The sequence below is a fragment of the Hemibagrus wyckioides genome, linkage group LG26, assembly GCF_019097595.1.
Source record: "Hemibagrus wyckioides isolate EC202008001 linkage group LG26, SWU_Hwy_1.0, whole genome shotgun sequence".
Classification (NCBI taxonomy): Eukaryota; Metazoa; Chordata; class Actinopteri; order Siluriformes; family Bagridae; genus Hemibagrus; species Hemibagrus wyckioides.
Window position 1 is genome coordinate 5,738,902 of NC_080735.1, and position 18,248 is coordinate 5,757,149.

General features: G+C 39.3%; 1 protein-coding gene across 2 annotated transcripts in view; it reads left to right on the forward strand.

Annotated features, from left to right (window-relative positions):
- gpc5a (glypican 5a) overlaps window positions 1–18,248 on the forward strand; it is an 87,848-nt gene that overhangs the window by 8,203 nt on the left and 61,397 nt on the right. For both annotated transcript variants that reach the window (XM_058380972.1, XM_058380970.1), the window contains exons 3-6: window positions 3,417–3,578; window positions 12,032–12,726; window positions 12,928–13,049; window positions 15,873–15,998. In XM_058380972.1, the coding sequence (XP_058236955.1) occupies window positions 3,417–3,578; window positions 12,032–12,726; window positions 12,928–13,049; window positions 15,873–15,998 (1,105 nt within the window). The remainder of the gene's footprint in view (window positions 1–3,416; window positions 3,579–12,031; window positions 12,727–12,927; window positions 13,050–15,872; window positions 15,999–18,248) is intronic.

Below are 18,248 nucleotides of genomic sequence, written 5' to 3' on the forward strand. Positions count from 1 at the left end.
GTACAGTGGGGACAGCATTACAGTACACACACACACACCTGGGACAGGTACAGTGGGGACAGCATTACAGTACACACACACACACCTGGGACAGGTACAGTCGGGACAGCATTACAGTACACATACATGTATGAGACAAGTAAGGGGTAGTGCTACAACAGATTAAACTATGGTTTCTTCCCAATAAGAAACACTGACTGAATGTTGCACAATTCGAATGTAATCTATCAGCTTATGTCGTCATAACACATTAACAGCCAACCAATCATAAGCTCTGATATCAACTCTCTGTCCTTGCAGCACTCTGTATCTTTCAGGAAGTGTACTGCTAATTACTACTGGATCCCTTTAATGTTAGTATTTATTTATTTGTATTTTTGGCTGCTCTTCCACTTTGAGGTGTCCTCTTGTTGCAAGTTACATTACAGCCTGCACTTGTGAGGGCCAGAAGATTTGATCAGTAAATTCCTTGAACTTTGGGGAGTTTAGGAGTTGGTCATGTTACCATCTGACCCGTTTTATCCTTCCATCTCCCCAGTATGTGATAAGCAGCGCTTTATGTCCGTGTTTGGCACTGTTTAGTTTCTGTCTGACAGCAAGTACGACACGTACGCACACCCGTGTTATGAGTGACTGTATTTCAAAATGAGGGTAGGCGTGGGGCGATTCTCTGATTCAGTGGTGCATTCAGTTGGGTAATCTCTAGCTATCTTACTAACCAGTAAACACTGGACAACGATGTAACACAGTGCTTGACTTTTGGAGTGTATAACAAAATATAGGAAAAATACTGATGTCACCAACTGGAATGCAAAATCATGAGGGTGCTGATATGATCAGGGGTTGGATTACTTGTCATAGCTGCCATGAGAAGACAGGGAACACCAGGGAGTGAAATTTGTCCCATGTAGCAATGTACTGAAGTACATGTCTGATTCTTAAAGGTTAACAGGTTAGGATCATGGTTGGAGTTAGAACTCTTTCTGCTTTATCAGATATGACTCTGAGCAGCGGACATGAATTTTAGATGTTCTCAAGATTCAGTTGAACATCAGATGGATCCCAAAAGCAGATTTCACAACAAGCGTGCTCTCTGTATCCCTGAACTTGTTTGCATTTTTCCCACTGAGTATCGGGGCGTGTCGAGTCTTGCGAGCACAGTGTCGAGGTGACGCGTCGCTGCTTTGTAAAATAAATCCACCTGAATCTGAAACATTTGGGTGGAGGTTCAGCAGGAGAGAAAACCTTGCCCGAGGCTTATCATCTCAAATTATCTGGATGAGTAGGAGACGAGGAGGAGATGATGATCAAGAAAACAGTTTAATTCTAAAACCACAAGTAACACTGTGTAATGATCTACAAAAACCTGACCTTTCTGATTTAGCAATAGAAAATCTCTTTGAAAAGTATATGTTTAATGCATGCAGAGGTTTTTTTTTTTTTTTTTACATTTTTATAAACAGTTTTTTTTAACACTCACGTGCGCCAGTTCGTGTTCAAACCCGCAGCTGCACAGCTGACCTGCATGCAGAGGAGTGTGTGCTGGTATCAAGTGTGTGAGTGTGTCGTGTACGAAGAGTTGCTATCTTCGATGGTATCGTTCAAAGTGATAAGCAGGAACAAGATGTTCTCCTGATTGTATGCTTTTGTGCATATTTACAGAAAAGAGCTCTTCATGGGTTCTTTGGATTCTTTTTGAAAGGAAAGTATGTTGATGCTGTACTGAGAATGACCAATACATTGGGCAATATCTGCTTACTAGTGGTCATATGTTGGTCATTCTTAAGCGATGGACAGTGTAGTTGGGCTGAGCCAAGCCTTCCGAATCCACACATAAGGTCTAAACCTCCACAAAAGAGAACAGTGGTTGTTCAAATTTTCTTTGGCTGGAAAAGTAAACCCTCTGTCGTAGGCCTCTACATAGTTATGTTTAAACATAGATTAATGAGGAAACTTTGCATTTTTACACATTTTCATGTTTGGGATTTTTCCCCACAGTGATGCTTTCTTAGAGCTACACTATATTGCCAAAAGTTTTGGGAAACCCCTCCAAATCATTGAATTCAGGGGTTGGGCTTGGCTCCTTAGTTCCAATGAAAAGAACTCTTAATGCTTCAGCATACCAAGACATTTTGAACAATTCCATGCTCCGAAATTTGTTCGAGGATTTCATGCTCCGAACCATCCCAAAGGTGTTCTGTCGGGTTGAGGTCAGGACTCTGAAGTTCCTCCACAACAAACTTGGTCATCCATGTCTTTATGGACCTTGCGTTGTGCACTGGTGTGCAGTCATGTTGGAACAGGAAGGGGTCATCCCCAAACTGTTCCCACAATGTTGGGACCATGAAATTGTCCAAAATGTATAAAGCTTTAAGAGTTCCATTAAGAAGTTCCATTAAGAAGTTCCATTAAGAGTTCAATTGAGAACATTAAGAGTTCCTTTCATTGGAACTAAGGGGCCGAGCCCAACCCCTGAAATACGACACCTGAATTCAAGGATTTGGAGGGGTGTCCCAAAACTTTTGGCAATATAGTGTATTTAGCATGATTTGTGATTAAAGGAAAGTATGCCATCCTTATGTTAGATCGAATCATACATAGATTTATGTTCATTTTCTTTGTGCCCTGTATAGGGTACGATGAATTTGAACATTGCACCCTTACTAGTGCCATACTTGGATTTTACGTCGGCACTCCATGATCAGAATCAACTTGAATTTTTATACATCTTTATAGTTTTATTCTCTGTACTTGACCTGCAGTCTATGGCTTGGAATTTGACTTGGGCTGTAGTTTTACAGACCGGATTTGTCTTAGATTCTAATGTCGGTCTCTAGAGTCAACTTGGATTCTATGATTTGGCACTCCTATTGAATCCTAGTGAGTAGACACAACTTAGACTACAAAGATCTTGACAATACATGCACACTACAGGACTCTGTGTTTGACTCTGTGGCTTTGGACTACAAAGCTGACTCTAACAGTGCATGCACTGGGTTTGATTTGACTCAAGACCTATAAACTATAGACTCATTTTGGCCTCTGCAGCCTGGGATACTAGACATGTTTCTGATTCTGTGGCTTGGGGATAAAGATCCATACTCTAGAACTACAGACTCTGGACTTGTTTAGTACTCCAGAGGTATTATCTATGGACTTCATTCAGACTCTATAGCTAGGACGTGATCACAAAATATTATGCACACACATCTCTTGATTCTGGGTAGTCATGGGTTCAGATTTGCTAATGATTTGCACTGCATTAGTACCCTTTACCAGCAAACAACACAGGTACACATTAGCCTAACAGATCCTCATTCAGACTCTAGGCCAGTAGGCAACTATATTGGGAAAAAGTCATTAAATAATAGTTGGTCAATGAATTTCTTATAAATATCCTATTTCAATTCTGACAGGATCGGATCTTCAGGTGTGTCAGAGCCACAGTGTGACCTGCTGCACAAGTGAAGTGGAGGAGCAGTACCAGACAGCAGTGCATCGGGACATCCAGAATCTTTTGCAGACCTTCAGCTTCAACCTGAAGCTTCTCATCACACAGAATATTGCCATCTTACAAGGTGAGTGAGATCGAACCAGCTCAGAACCCATTCTATCAGGCTTACCTCAGGCTGGGTCTCAGCTTGCCTCAGGCTGGGTCTCAGCTTGCCTCAGGCTGGGTCTCAGCTTGCCTCAGGCTGGGTCTCAGCTTGCCTCAGGCTGGGTCTTGGTTGGGTTGACTTTAACTGGGCTGAGATTAGAGAAGGGTGGACTGTGGCTGGTTTAATCAGGTTGGACGGGGTTCCTTGTAGCTCGTTAACCGTCTTCAAACACCAAAAATAACTAGTTGAGGACCTTGGTCAGAAGTGGGACGTTCTGGATGTTGTTTTTGGGCCGTACTGTTTCACCTGAAAGTTTGTTTGTCCCTCTTTGCTTGTGTGTCACTGTGTGATGTTAGTCCCTGGTGATGTGTGTATTACAGGGCTCAGTGGTGGTAATTTAAGGCATTTAAGTTGCATTCTGGGAGGCTAATGGCTCATGATGAGATGTTTCTGTGACTGTAAACACCCGCACACTTGTGCATTCCTTTTAACCTCAAATCAAATGTCCTGTTAAAAAATACGAACCTGTAATTTACCACCCAAAGACCTTGCTGTCTCCCTCGATCTGTTTCTTTCTCTTTCTCTCTATTACTTTGTCGTTCTTCTTATCTCTTTTAGTCTCACTCTGGATCTATGTTTTTCTCTTAAAATCAGCTGATTTGTCTCCTCGCTTTCTCTGTCTCACGCCTGTATCTGTCTCTGCATGTTTCTTTACATATTTCTCCTTCAGTGTCTCACACTCTGTCCCGACTTCTATATTTTCTCCCTATCCGTCTTTTGCTGTATGTCTTAATGCCTCTACTTCTGTACCTGTTTCTCTTTCTATATGTTTAAGGCAGTGTTCTCTTTCAGCGTCTGTCTCAACATGTGTTTTTTGTTCAGTATTGTTAGTTGATTTTGACTTGTCATTTGGCACTCAGATATGGTTTATCATTTAGCCTTCAGCTCATGAGGACAACTGAAGCACGGTTGATCACCTATTAGACAAACATGCTCATGAGCTCATCCGGCACTTGCACATCCAACATAACTCACACTTTCTCTCACTTCACGTTACATTCAAACCTAGTTACATGTTTATAGTGTTTACAAGAAGATTCAATATGAATAATCTTTTTTCTCAGTTTTTCACAATGTTGTCATGTGGAAGTTAGCATAAGTTGATGCTAACAGTAGTTAAAGGGTAATTTCCTGAGGCTCCTGAAGTAAATGTTGGAGTTTCTGACAATTGCTTTGTTTTCACACACCATGTTGTTACATTGCTAAATAAAATAACAACTGCATGCTAGCAAGCCATATCAACCCTGATTTATTAGCATGCTTAGCTAGTATCCTTATTTTCATCCTAGCAACACATTAGTCACTCAAATGTCATGTTATGTTGCTTCTAATTCACATGTTGCACTCAAAAACCAAACGACAACAAAAGCGAAAACAAACACAACTGCTAGCTACCAGGCAAACTTTTCACCTGCATTTTAGTCACAGTGACTCACTGGTTGTTCATGTTTCCACAAAGCTTTCATGGTATTCTGTTCTGGTAACCAAAAGGACATTTGATTTGGAACACAGCCAGTCAGATAGAAAAGGCTTTTAGCAGCCGAAACACAGCAGGTGAGACAAAATAATCATTTTGGTTTCCATGGAGGACCGACAGAATGCGAAAGAAAAGGTGACAGTACACATACACAGAGTGGGTTAAAGCTGTGTCCTTTCATTTGAACAGCATTGTGCTTTATTACTGAGACATTTACGAGGTGCTCTGTAATGGCACTGCTGAAAGACATTAACACTTTTTTTTTGTTACACATGCCAACATACTAATTAGCTAGATTATTAATAATATTAGCTAATGCTCAAGCCCATCCCTTTGGAATTTGCACCCTTCACATTTGTATAGCCTTAAACTCTTTATTTCTCAATGAATTTGTTCTTTTGTCAGCCTGTTGTTAACATTTGTACTTCACTGTTATGTCATGCTAATGTTTTAAAAGAAATGATTAGCTAAATCACTGATGCTACCTGATTACCTGACGCTAAATCCTTCTCTCTGGCTTTGTTTGGTGCCATTCACTTTCATATAGCCCTAAATCTGAATTGTTTGATTGCTTGTTTTTTTTGTGCTATTATATTGTTTACAGAACATGCTAACTTTTCAAATAAGATAATTAACTAATGTTAAAAGCATCACTTGGGTTCATTTAACATCATTTGACTCTGTAATTATATGTGCATATATTTAGCATCTATTTGCGTACCTGTTTATTATTGCATGCTATAAAACATTGAATTGGCTAAGGTATGTTTCACTGAGACAGCCTCAAGGGAGATTTTTTTTTTCTTTTTAATTTATTTGGATTACAGTTTATTTCTAATGTTTACAGCACATGCTATTACCCTGCATGAACTAATGCTAAGTGCATCTTTGGCTTCGTTCTGCACTTTTAGCTTTCATATTTAATTTGACTCAATTTATTCATTCCAGTGTTTTCCAAGAATGTTTCTCTCCCTATTGTACACTATGCTCTGTTCTTTTTCTGAGAAATCCTTTACTTTTTTTAAAAAACAATTTCACATTCATGATGTTACTAACCTAACAGTGTCACCATTTCTAAATCTGAAAAGGCTAATGTTAATCACACAACACTAATATCTCTAGTGTTATATGCTGTTTGTGGATGTTTCCTGTCTTTGAATAGTTGTTACATTTAAATCTACACTTTGTTAACTGGCAGTGTTTCAGGCTATGTTTGTCACTGTAATATATAGATGTATGTATGTTTATACAGTTATTTAGAATAGATCCTCTATTTTTAAAGCCGAGTCAATGCTACGGTGTAACTTTAGCCACATTAAGTGTGTTTTTAGTCACTTTTTTCAACATATCTGAGGTAAACATTGACGTTACTGTCTCTTTTGTCTTTCTGCATAAAAGACTGGCTATCTGCTAGCAAGTTAAACTGTATTTAACTTTAAAGTAAAAACATTCATTGTAATAGAAACACTATTATCTGGAAAATTTATCACTATCACTAAATTTGAACCCAATGTATAACCCGATGACTGTACATGTCATGTTGTATACATTTTAATAATTGTCTAATCATGTGATATAAACACTTCTCAAGCTAATATTGCTAATTCTGTTTTCCACAAGCATGAAAAGGGAGATTGTGTGGCCCATTTCTATCAGGATGTTTTTATTGTCCGTTTCTATAGCCTGTGGACACAGCGCTAAGTAGTGCACTGACAGGCTTAAAGACGATCCTCTTGAATGTGTGATGTTGATAAATAGCACATTACATGCATGACTGATACTCTAATGTGCCACTCTGCTTGCTGTCACTTTGCTTTTGATTAAGTCTCACTGGAAGCATCTGGCCCTTATTTATGCATGTGTCTCATTGTCTCACATTTTAGACTAATTACTTTTTTGTGGCAGGATATGGAAAAGCCAGCAGGTCTTTTTATGTATGTGTGTGTGTGTGTGTGTGTGTGTGTGTGTGTGTGTGTGTGTGTATGTGTGAGGGAGGGAGGGTGGGAGGAAGAAAAAGAGAGAAAGAGCAATGTCCCATTCCCAAGAGAATTTCTTTCAGATGGGAATTCCCCACAGCAGTGAATCTGTATTTAAAGCCTATGTGAGCCACAAGGCTAATGAAGCTAACAAGTATGGCTTCCAGTTTAGCGCGGTGCAAACTGCATGTTTAAGTCGTCAAACACTCTCTCCTCAGATGGCTGTGTGGAGTTGTTCACTGTCCCAAACAGGCTTATGTGGTTTCTCAGACTGTATGGCACACTATAAAAATGGACTAAAGAATGCTGCATAGCTGAAAACAGCTCATCCTGAAGCCAAATCCCTTTCTGGAGTCTGGACCTGGACTCTATTGACACATCTCTGAACTCTTTACACTTTATACTCTATCCAGAGTTTACAGATTAGGACACTGGAATCAACTGGGAATCTAGAGATACAGACTTTACTGACTTGGACTCCAAATCTAGAATCAGTGCCCTTGAATTGTATAGAAACTATAGAATCTTATGAGTCTGGATTCAACTCAGACTCTAGACACAGTAAAGCAGAACTTGACTTGGATACTGCTGCTTGAAACTCTGGACTTGAATCAGATACCAGCTTAGGACACTTTGGCTCTAAAGCTTGGAACTATGCACTTGACAGGAACTGTAGATCTAGATGCTATGGTCTCATGCTTATATTGGATATGTTCTCATGCTTATGATTACAGAGCTTAGATCTAATGTACTCAACACAATATCTAACTCTAGGGTTTATAGACACTAAAGCTAGGAACTATGTAGTCAACACATTCTAGATCAGCATCTAGGACTACCAAGTATGGACTTTGCGCTAGAAACTATGTTCTCGACAGAGAAACTAGAGCTAGGAACTATGTACTTGAAACAAATTGTATGTTGTAGTAAGAACTATGTATTCCATACCTATCTGCCAGGCATGTACTCAACATGGACTCTAGGAGCTAGGACCTACATTCTTGACAGAGAATCTAGAGCTTGGATCATGAGCTTGGGTCTAGAACTATGTACTTGCAACAGCCTCTAGATGTAGGAACTATGTACTCGGCACAGAATCTAGAGCTAGGAGTTATGTTCTCATCACAGAATCCAGAGCTACCGAGTATGTACTTGACATTGACTTTAGAACAAGGAACTACATTCTTGACACAAAATCCAGAGCTAGTAACTGTGTACTTGTAACAGACTCTAGATGTAGAAACTATGTACTGGAGACAAAATCTAGATGGAGGAACCATGTACTCAACACAGAATCTAGAGCTAGGAACCATTTACTCAACATAGACTCTAGAGAAATGTTCTCAGCATGGCATCTAGAGCTACTTCATATAGACTCTAGAGCTAGGAACTACATTCTTGACCAAGAATTTAGAGCTAGGAACTTTGTACTCCAGAGCTGTAGTGCTAAGAACTTTGTGCTTACTCTGTGTGGATCTATAGCTTGAAACTATTGATCGCCACCCACTCTAGAATAGGGAAAAAATAGAAACAGTTGCAGACAGCATGTGTTAACTGATTTAAAAAGTCTCATTTACTCTCACTGGAGTTCAGGTGTGTGTACACTATGTGTGGCAGGAGAAGTTCCTAGCATATTTTATTTCTTATGACACTTATACACAATGGTGTGCAGTGTAGTCTCATCCTTCTCTTTGCAAGAGTTCTGACACTCTCTCTCTCTCTCTCTCACTCTCACACACACACGAAAACACAGTTAGTAACCTCGGTCAGGAGCTGCACTTCTCCTCATGCAAAATAACAGGGTTCAAAAACAGAGCATTCTTTCACCATGAGAACTGGAAAGAGACAAAAAGAGAGATGGATAGCAGAAAGAAGGGCTGAGATGGAAGGATTTGTCTCTCAGGCTCGATGTTCTGCTTCTCTCTCTCTCTCTCTCCCTCTCGCTTTCTCGCTCTAGCTTTATCCTGCTCTCTCTTTCTTTCTCTGTGTATGTGTGAGATTATAATGGCTGTCTGTAACACCAGACTGACTCCTAAATCCACCCACACAATCTCGCACTAGCAACAAACTTCATACAAAACAGCTTTTTTTTCCCCTGTAATTTCAGGCACACAAATATCAACACTAAATCCAGTAATTAAGAATGTATTTCTGAAGTGTGAGCTGTACACAAGGACACACTGCGGTGTCACTGTTTCCCTTAGTCACTGCAGTGCTGATAAACAGAAGAAATCTGAAGTCTGAAAGAAATCTGAAGCTCACTGATATACCTCAACACTCATTTCTCTTTCACTAACAAGTGTGAATTTTTTTTCCCTCTATTATTAAATGACATGTCTCTGTTGAATCCTGATTGGTCAGTGCAGCTGTGAATCCAAACACACTCATTTTAACTAACAATTAACTATAAAATCCAAAAAAAGTGTAATTGTTGTAAAGCGCACCACAACACATCACCTGTTGGGAAGAGGGAAAAAATGATCCTGCCTTCGTTCAGATGCTGATGAGGACGACCTGCTGGCCAGCATAATGAATACCACACTTCATTTGTTTGATCACTGTGTGTGTTAGAGAGACATAAAGTGAGATCTTGTATCGTTATGAAAAGACTGGTGCTAATGACTCGATTCCTTATTGTTCCTCCTTCGTTCTTCCAGCACCGAGCGGCTGTGTTTCATTAAGATTGCCTGTGTTGGAACAGAGCGCACTCGGTGTAATTGAATTGGGCGAGTGGGACATTAAGTGATTAACTCTTAACGGATTTTCTCGCCTCTCAGTGGAGTGGCTCCTCTGTCTCCTAATTAACTTGCACTCATTAACTAACTGGATCATGGAGCTGAGAAAATGAAGAATCACAAGACTGGAGAACAACTGATGTCTAATCCTGTTGGATGATTTTCTCGTTTAGTGCAAACGGGTCCTAAAAACGGTCCTGGGGGTAGTTACCAGTTCTTGGCATCCTCAAAAGCTTGAACTTGGACCACTTCATTCTAGGGTTCTGCATATGTAGAACATGCATGGATTCCACCAGAGGAATGAGGCACAATCTCATTAAGTGTTCTAGATTTAGAAACCCATTTCTATAGACATGTTTTTCCAAGCAAAATGGGGTTGACATGTTTAGAACTTAAAGATATCACAAATTTAAACATTTACACCAATCCAGAAAAACTCATTTTCCAAGAAATTCATTTGTCAGGAAATTTATCCAGATTTTTTTAATCAAGAGCTAAGAATTTGGCCTCAGAATTTTACAGGAAGTCTGAAACGTTTCAAAGAACTGAGCAACATTTTCCAGAAACCTGAGACCTCTTTAGAACCAAGATAAATTTTTCAAGCACATAGGAAACCTCAAGATCTTTGGTAGAAGCCCAGCTACAAGTCATGTTTCCTGGAACCAAAGAAACGATTTGCATTTGAGAATGATTTGAATATTTTATGTCTAGCTACCTGTTCAGAAATCTGGGAAGTTTTGTTGGAATCTAGAAACTCTTGCAAGGAACTACTTCTTATATATATATATATATATATATTTTTTTTTTTTTTTTTTTTTTGGGGGGGGGGTAGTATGTTTAAGGAAACACAGTTCCTATAAGAATTCATTAGTTGTGTTGCTACTGAAAGGAAAAAGAATATTTTTACTTTTGTTTTGGATGCGGTTCTGTTCTATAGGGCAGGAACTACTTTGCTTATGGAGCTTGCCATACTGATCATTGCTGATTGGTGGCTTGGTGTTTACGTGACTTAGTGCTACTTTTCTACTGCTCTTTCAATAACCTTCACCAGGAGCAGGAAGTAAGCAATGATCACATCAGAATGTACTGAAACTGTGAATCATGATATGACGGTACAATGGACATGAGGGCTTACCCCTCATTACAGCCTCTCATCTCTAGTATTTACAATAAGATTCAAACATTTCCTTTTACATTGTAAGCAAATGTATTAACAATGAATAATTTTACCACACAAAGCCTTTGTGGCATTTTCCTCCATCACAAATCGTGTTTCCTTTCATCTTTTCTTTTTTTTTACTCGGTTTTTATCTCTTTATTTCCCCTGCCTTGTGAACACGTGTGAAGTGGAAACTGACTAAACCACAAGAATCATATGACTGATTTACATCGCTCTGTTGAACACACACCCAACATCAAACACACAGTTTCCACACACTGAGGGTGACCTATACTGCAAACAAACTGATGGAGGGATGGTTTTTAGAGATGAAATTTAAAAACCTTTTCAGAAATTTTAAAAAAAGATTGCGGGAAGGAAAGAAGGAAGAGAAATGAGGGATGCCGAGTGGGCAGTTTTGAAAATTGTAAACATACAGACAGAATTAAGGATTGTATCATTTAAAACGAAGAATGAAAGAAATGTAGGATTAAAGAAGGAACAAAGGGTGAAAAAGAATAAAAATCATAAAAAAATGGAAGACAATGGAAGAGAGGTCAACTGGGAGACAACACGATCTCTGTGTTTGGAGAATTTTATCTGTGATACTGGAAAAAGTCAAGATGTTCTGACAGATGAAACTAAAGATCTCTGTGAGTCACAGCATCAACAAGACAAACACACATCAGTGCACTTACACACACACACACACACCAAAACAAGTTAAAGTAAAGTCAATTGTTCCTACTCATGAAGGAGGAGAAGCTTGTAGGTCTGAGGATAGCAGGAGGAGGAGCTTGTAGGTCTGAGGATGGTAGGAGGAGGAGCTTGTAGATCTGAGCCACCGAGTAAAAAAAATGGTTGATATGGTGTAAACATCATAATATTTTGCCCTCTATAGGCCGCTGACAGAACTTAATGTTTGATTATTTCATTTTCCCTAGTTGTTTATTAATGTTAGATGATTAATTCTCTCTCTCTCTCTCTCTCTCTCTCCTCTTCTTTTCTGTCTGTCTCTCTTCTAGACACTGTGGACTCGGTGGTGCGTGATGTGCAGAACCAAACCTTTTTCCTCTTGAATGAATTGTACGGTGATCTCTCCAGGCGTGCTTCCTCTCCACTGGCTGAACTTTTTACTGATGTTGGTCTTTTTGTGCTGGGGGCAGAGCTTAACCTAGAAGAAGCAGCACATCGTTTTTTCCACACGCTTTTCCCATTGGTGTATGAGCAATTTGTGGAGCCTGGCATGGCACCTTTCGATCCCGTCTACCAAGAGTGTGTGCAGATAGTTGGACACCGTGCAGGAGCGTATGGTGTTACCCCAACTCGCCTCGTGTTGCTGGTGTCGCATGCCTCGCTTGCAGAGAGAACGTTTCTGCAGGCAATGCACCTTGCCGTTGAGGTCATCAACACCACGGACCACGCTCAGCCAAGCCGTGATTGTCGCCATGCCCTAATGCGTATGCGCTATTGTCCGTTGTGTCAGGGCCTGGCAGACAGCAAGCCATGCATGGGCTACTGTCTGAACGTGCTGCGCGGCTGCCTGGCCGGTCTCGCCGAGGTCGATGCCCACTGGCAGGAATTTGTGCGCTCGCTGGAGGTGCTGGCGACACGCATGCATGATGGGAACGAGCTCGAGCATGTACTCTCCTCAATCCCAACTCTCATCACAGAAGCTGTAGCTTTGGCTAGCAGGAATGCTGCCCGACTTTCCTCACAGGTCAGAAGAGCACCATAAAGAACAGGCAACAAGGGCGTGTGACATCGCGACTTGATACATGGCACACTTCATTTATACAATAAATGTTTAGCAAAGCTAGCTGTCAACTTCAGCTCTAATAATTTATTAGTTAATCACTTTTTTTTAAATTAGCAAACCTAATAGTGAACTATTCTCTAATGATCTGTGTGTGTGTTGTAGGTTCGTGGTTTGTGTGGAGAACCTGTGCGCTCTGGTCATGTCCAGCAGGGAGGTGCTAGCGATACACTACAACTCCAAATCCCTGAGAGAAACACAGAGGAGTCTCTGAGTCACAGGAGACGGTAAGCCGTCATTTGTTCTACTGATTTTCCACTCATTTATCCATTTTTTTGCGAGTGTTCGAGTGCAGTGAATGTGGTAGCTTAATGGTTAAGGTTTTGGACTACTGATCATAAGTTGTGAGTTCGGATCCCAGGTTCACCAAGCTGCTGCTACTACTGGGCCCCTGAGCAAGGCCCTTAACCCTCAATTGCACAATTGTATAAAATGAGTTCAAATGTAAGGTGCTCTGGATAAGGGCATCTGCCAAAATGAACAATAGCCCCACCTGCTGGCTACTGGAAAAAGCTCAATTAGTTAATATCTAGTTACATTTGGAATGGTAAACATGCTCGGATTCAGATACCTACTTTACAGCACAGTAGAACAGATAGGGGTTGATCTTTCCAAACACTAATTTTAAGTTATATGCTGCCTCTTTGTGCATTGTTGTTTTAAACCTAAAGTCATTTGTGGACAGTTGAAGAATCTCTTGTTTCTCCTCACAGCCTAAATGCACAAACCACTTGCTCCACTTATTTACTCAAAAACCCATTAAAATCTCTCTCCATAGTAACTGGACAAGTTGCTCAAAAAACCCAAACCATCAGATGATCAGTTGGAAACTACTTCACAGGATTTACATGATCTCTTTTTATATAGTTTTATATTGGTTAGTCACCTTCCCTAAATTGTAATCCATTGTATGTCCACAGCGAGCTCCTGGCACATATTAGCATTTTTTATTTTATTTTTTATTTTTGGAAATGCCATGCGCTCTTCCATTGCTGGTACAAGCTTGATAATTCTTATTGATCACAAATATATGGTTTTGACTTACCGTGTTAAATAACTTCTCATGAACTGGCATTTTCTTTACAGCAGAGAAATTGTACTTTTAGCTGCTTTCAGAGCTGCAAAAAATGTTAGCTGCTGAAACTCTGATATTCCTCACAACTCCTTATTACTGTAATAGTCAGGGATGTGTACCACACTGTATATTCTAATCTGTTTATTTCTTTGTAATAAATAGATCATTTAATGAAAACATTTTTCAACAAAGAAGAAAATATGTATTAACCGTTCTGCAACATTCCTACATTTTTTTTAATTTCAGATCGTTAAATTTTGGATATTTCTGAGTTGATTTCTGACGCAATTGTTTTAATAGTGTTTTTTAAGTGTTTTTTCTGACACCTGGTGGACAAACTAATGAATTGCAGCTTGACCAGGTTACAGTTGCTGTGTGACTGATTTATGATTTTCGGTCTTTTGTGGGTTTAACTGTAAATGTCTTTCATTCATAAAATACTCATTTTGAGAATATAAATTAGTGAATTTATTTTACAGTCCCCTCAAAAATATTGGAATAGCAAGGCTAATATTGTATTTTCCTTGCTATTCCAGTTTTATCTTTCTTTTCCTGATATTTACATCATGTGTTAAACAACTTAAAGCATAACACCTTTTGTTTGAACCCACCCAATTTTTAAAAAACTGATAAAAATATTGGGACAGATGTTTCTTATTACCTGGTGTGCACTGTTAGATTGATTGATTAAGCAATTTGAATGTCTACTCTTGGTTTGAGCCCTGGGTTTCACCTCTGAAGACTGCATTTGTTAATAAGGATAAACCAACATCAAGACCAGAGAGCTGTCTATGGGATAAAAGCAAGCCATTCTGAAGTGGGCATTGGACATAGCCAGTACAACAATTTGGAATGTCCTGAAAAAAAAGAAAGAAACCACCGCTGTACTAACAACCAGACACTAAACAGGTCAGCCAAGGACAACAACAGCAGCTGATGATTTAAATGTTCTGAGACAACAGTCTCAACAACAGTCAGTTACATCTCCACAGGGCAGGGCTGAAGGTCTCATAATCCACCATTCAAAGAAGCCATAGAGAGCAGAAATATATAGAACCCATACCGCAGAAGACCAGATTGGAAATCATAAAGGAATACATAGATGACCCACGAAAGTTTTGGAACACAGATGAACCTCTACTAAAGAGATGGAAAGTCTGAAGTGTAGAGAAAGAAAGGATTTGCTCATGATCCAAAACATACACACTCATCTGTGAAACATGGTGGTGGTAGAGTCCTGGCCTGGGCCTGCATGCCTGTGTCTGGAATAATCTCACTAATGTTTATTAATGATGGAACTCATGATGGCAGCAGCAGAGAGAACTCAGAAATCTAGAGAATCATTCTGTCTACCACTTTACAGAGAAATGCCTCCAGTCTAATTTGGAGAAACTTCATCATGCAGCAAGATAATGACCCCAAACACACTGCCAAATCAATAAAGCACTTCATCAGGGGGAAAATAAGTGGAAGGATTTAGAGTGGCCAAGTTTATGACCAGACCTTATCACAATCGAGAACTTCACCTTCCAAAAAACAGAAAAAACACCAACTAACAGACCAATCAACAGTTAGTTATGTCATCAGGTCACCAGCTTGATACGGTTATTGCAGGAACTGGATATGCTACCAAATATCAAGTGCGCTTTATGTTACGACTATGTGTTCCAATACTTTTGGAACTGTACACATTTGGGTCGTCTGTCACTAAACATGTCTTGTTCAGATACAGATGTAAATATCAGGAACTATAAGCTGAAGAGCTGTCATTCTGTTAAGCTTTTTTACGCACACACACACACAGTATTTACTTTGAATTTGACATAATAGTATAATAGTACTAAGTGTGGGAATAGTGTATCAAATATTTTGCTGTTCCTCACTGTGTCCACCAGATGGTGGCAGATTAATACTAATAGAAGGATGAATTAAACTTGAAAGAGACTTTTGTTTGTGTGTGTATGTGTGTGTTCAGGGAATTCATCAGTTCTTTCCGGCACTATCGGGCATTTTACGGAGGTTTGGCTGATCAGATGTGTGTTAGAGAGCTAGCATCAACTGACGGACCTACCTGCTGGAACGGAAGTGGCATGGTCAAGAGGTGCAACACGCACACACTATACACACACACACTATACAAACTGTGTTCTGTTTGGCTGAGAGTGATACACTATGTAGAATTCACAATGGCACTGAACAGAGAACTATGCGTTTCCATGGTAATTACATCAGTGGCGTAAAGTGTGACATTACCATATATGAACAATTGTTGATGTTTCCAAATCCATGACCCCTTCTCCATGCATGTGCACCAGAGTTGTGTATATGTATCTTAATGCATTATATATGCTTACTCTTCGGCCCCTTGGCCTTCATTCCTGTCCATGTACATAACCCGCCTCCCAAGGTCTAACCACAACTAGTGGAGCTCTTTCCTGTTAGTTATAAAGCAAGTTGTCTAAATTAATGCCACTCCCATCCACTGAGACGGTCTGACCGACCCTGCTGGAGTTAGCGCATAGAATTATGGGATACATAGGACAGTGAAGCATTTTAATTTGTGAAGTTTATGCAGATTTGAGTCTCTCTCTCTCTGTCTCACACACACACACGAAAAGACTGAAACAGAAAAATGGCTTTTTCCAACAGCATTATTCCCTTGTTCCCTCACTCCCTCATGTCCTCATTTCATCATCCTATTATTTTCTTTCCTTCTTCCCTTTTTCTCTTTTTCCCCTCATTTCCTATGCGCCCTTCTCCCCTTTCCCCCTCATGTGCTTCTCTCCTTACTCCATCACCTTGTCGTAACTTTTCCCCTTGCTTCCACTACCACCGGTTTTTCTTCCCAGTCCCCTCACTTCTTCTCCTCTTTCCACTTATCTTCTAACCTCTTCCTCCATCTTTTCATTACCTCACTAGTTATTCATCTTCTCATCCTGATGCTTTCTTGTCTCCTTGCCCTTCTGATGCTTCCTCCAGCCCTGATATCTACAGCAGCTGTAATACAAAGTGTTATGATTTTACTCATTTTAGGATTTTAATGGCCACTTCACTGTCCCCTGATGCTCCTAAAAGCTGCTAAATACATTTAGCTTGTGTCTGCTGCTCTTTGTCAGTACCTAGCGCTCCGTAATTGACCATTTCTTCCTCTAAAAACTATTAGAGGCTGAATTATGTCCTTGCACATTTAGAGCTGTGTACAATTTTAATCAGATTAATTAAATCTGAAATATGTGTCTCCACTGTTTTCAACATTAATATGATTTCAAAATATTCATAAATCCTGTCAGGTTACTTCAGTTTAGCATGCTAGCTGTTCTTAGCAGTGATTATAAACAATACTGAGGAAACTATAAATATGATTTTTGATTTTTTCTCTCAGAAATCCTTTCAGATGATCTCAGTTTAGTGCATTAGCTGCTCTTAGCAGTGAGGATTATGAACAATAATGTGAAACCTGTAAATATGATTCTAAAATCCTCTCAGAAATCCTGTCAGGTTACCTCACTTCAGCTAGCTAGCTGATCTTAGCAGTGATTATTATGGACAATACTGAGAAAACAGTAAATACGATTTCATATTTCTCTCAGAAATCCTGTCAGGTTACCTCAGTTTAGCATGCTAGCTGTTCTTAGCAGTGATTATTATAAACAATATTGAGAAACTTATAGATATGATTTTAAAATCTTTTCAGAAATCCAGTCAGGTTATCTCAGTTCAGCTAGCTAGCTTTTCTTAGCAGTGACTATTGTTGGGATAACTTTAAAATTCATTAAGAAGTCTTCTCCTTTCTGGTTACCTAATATTAACCAGGTGGTTAGTTATGAATATTTATATATTTTGACTACAATGATCCTTGAAACCCAGTCAATTTAGTTCATGTTATTTTGTCAATTTAAAAATGATTTTAAAATGTACATATAAGCCAGTTAGCATTAGTAGTAAATATTATTCACAAAATTTAAAACATTTATTAACGTGTAAAAAGTTAAGTTAATTCTCACTAGCATTGTTATCACTAAAAGCTAAGACTGTTTAAATTAAAGAATTTTCAGGTAGTTTTTATCAGTTCTGTCAGAGTAGCTTATGCTAGCCAGGAGCCAGTTTTCTAACGTTATTAATGTAGAAACATTGTTTAAAAAAATCTATAAATAAAAATGTGCCCATTAAGATACCATTAGCACTAAAGATTATGCCCTGAAGGTTAGTCACATTAGTTCATATGATGTACAATCAATAGTTTGTAAAAGGGGAATTTATTTTGGTTAGTTAAGAACAGGTGAAAGATTAGCCTAGCAAACAATTCATCCATTATGTTAACTTAGGAACCACAAAAGCTGAAGGCTGGAGT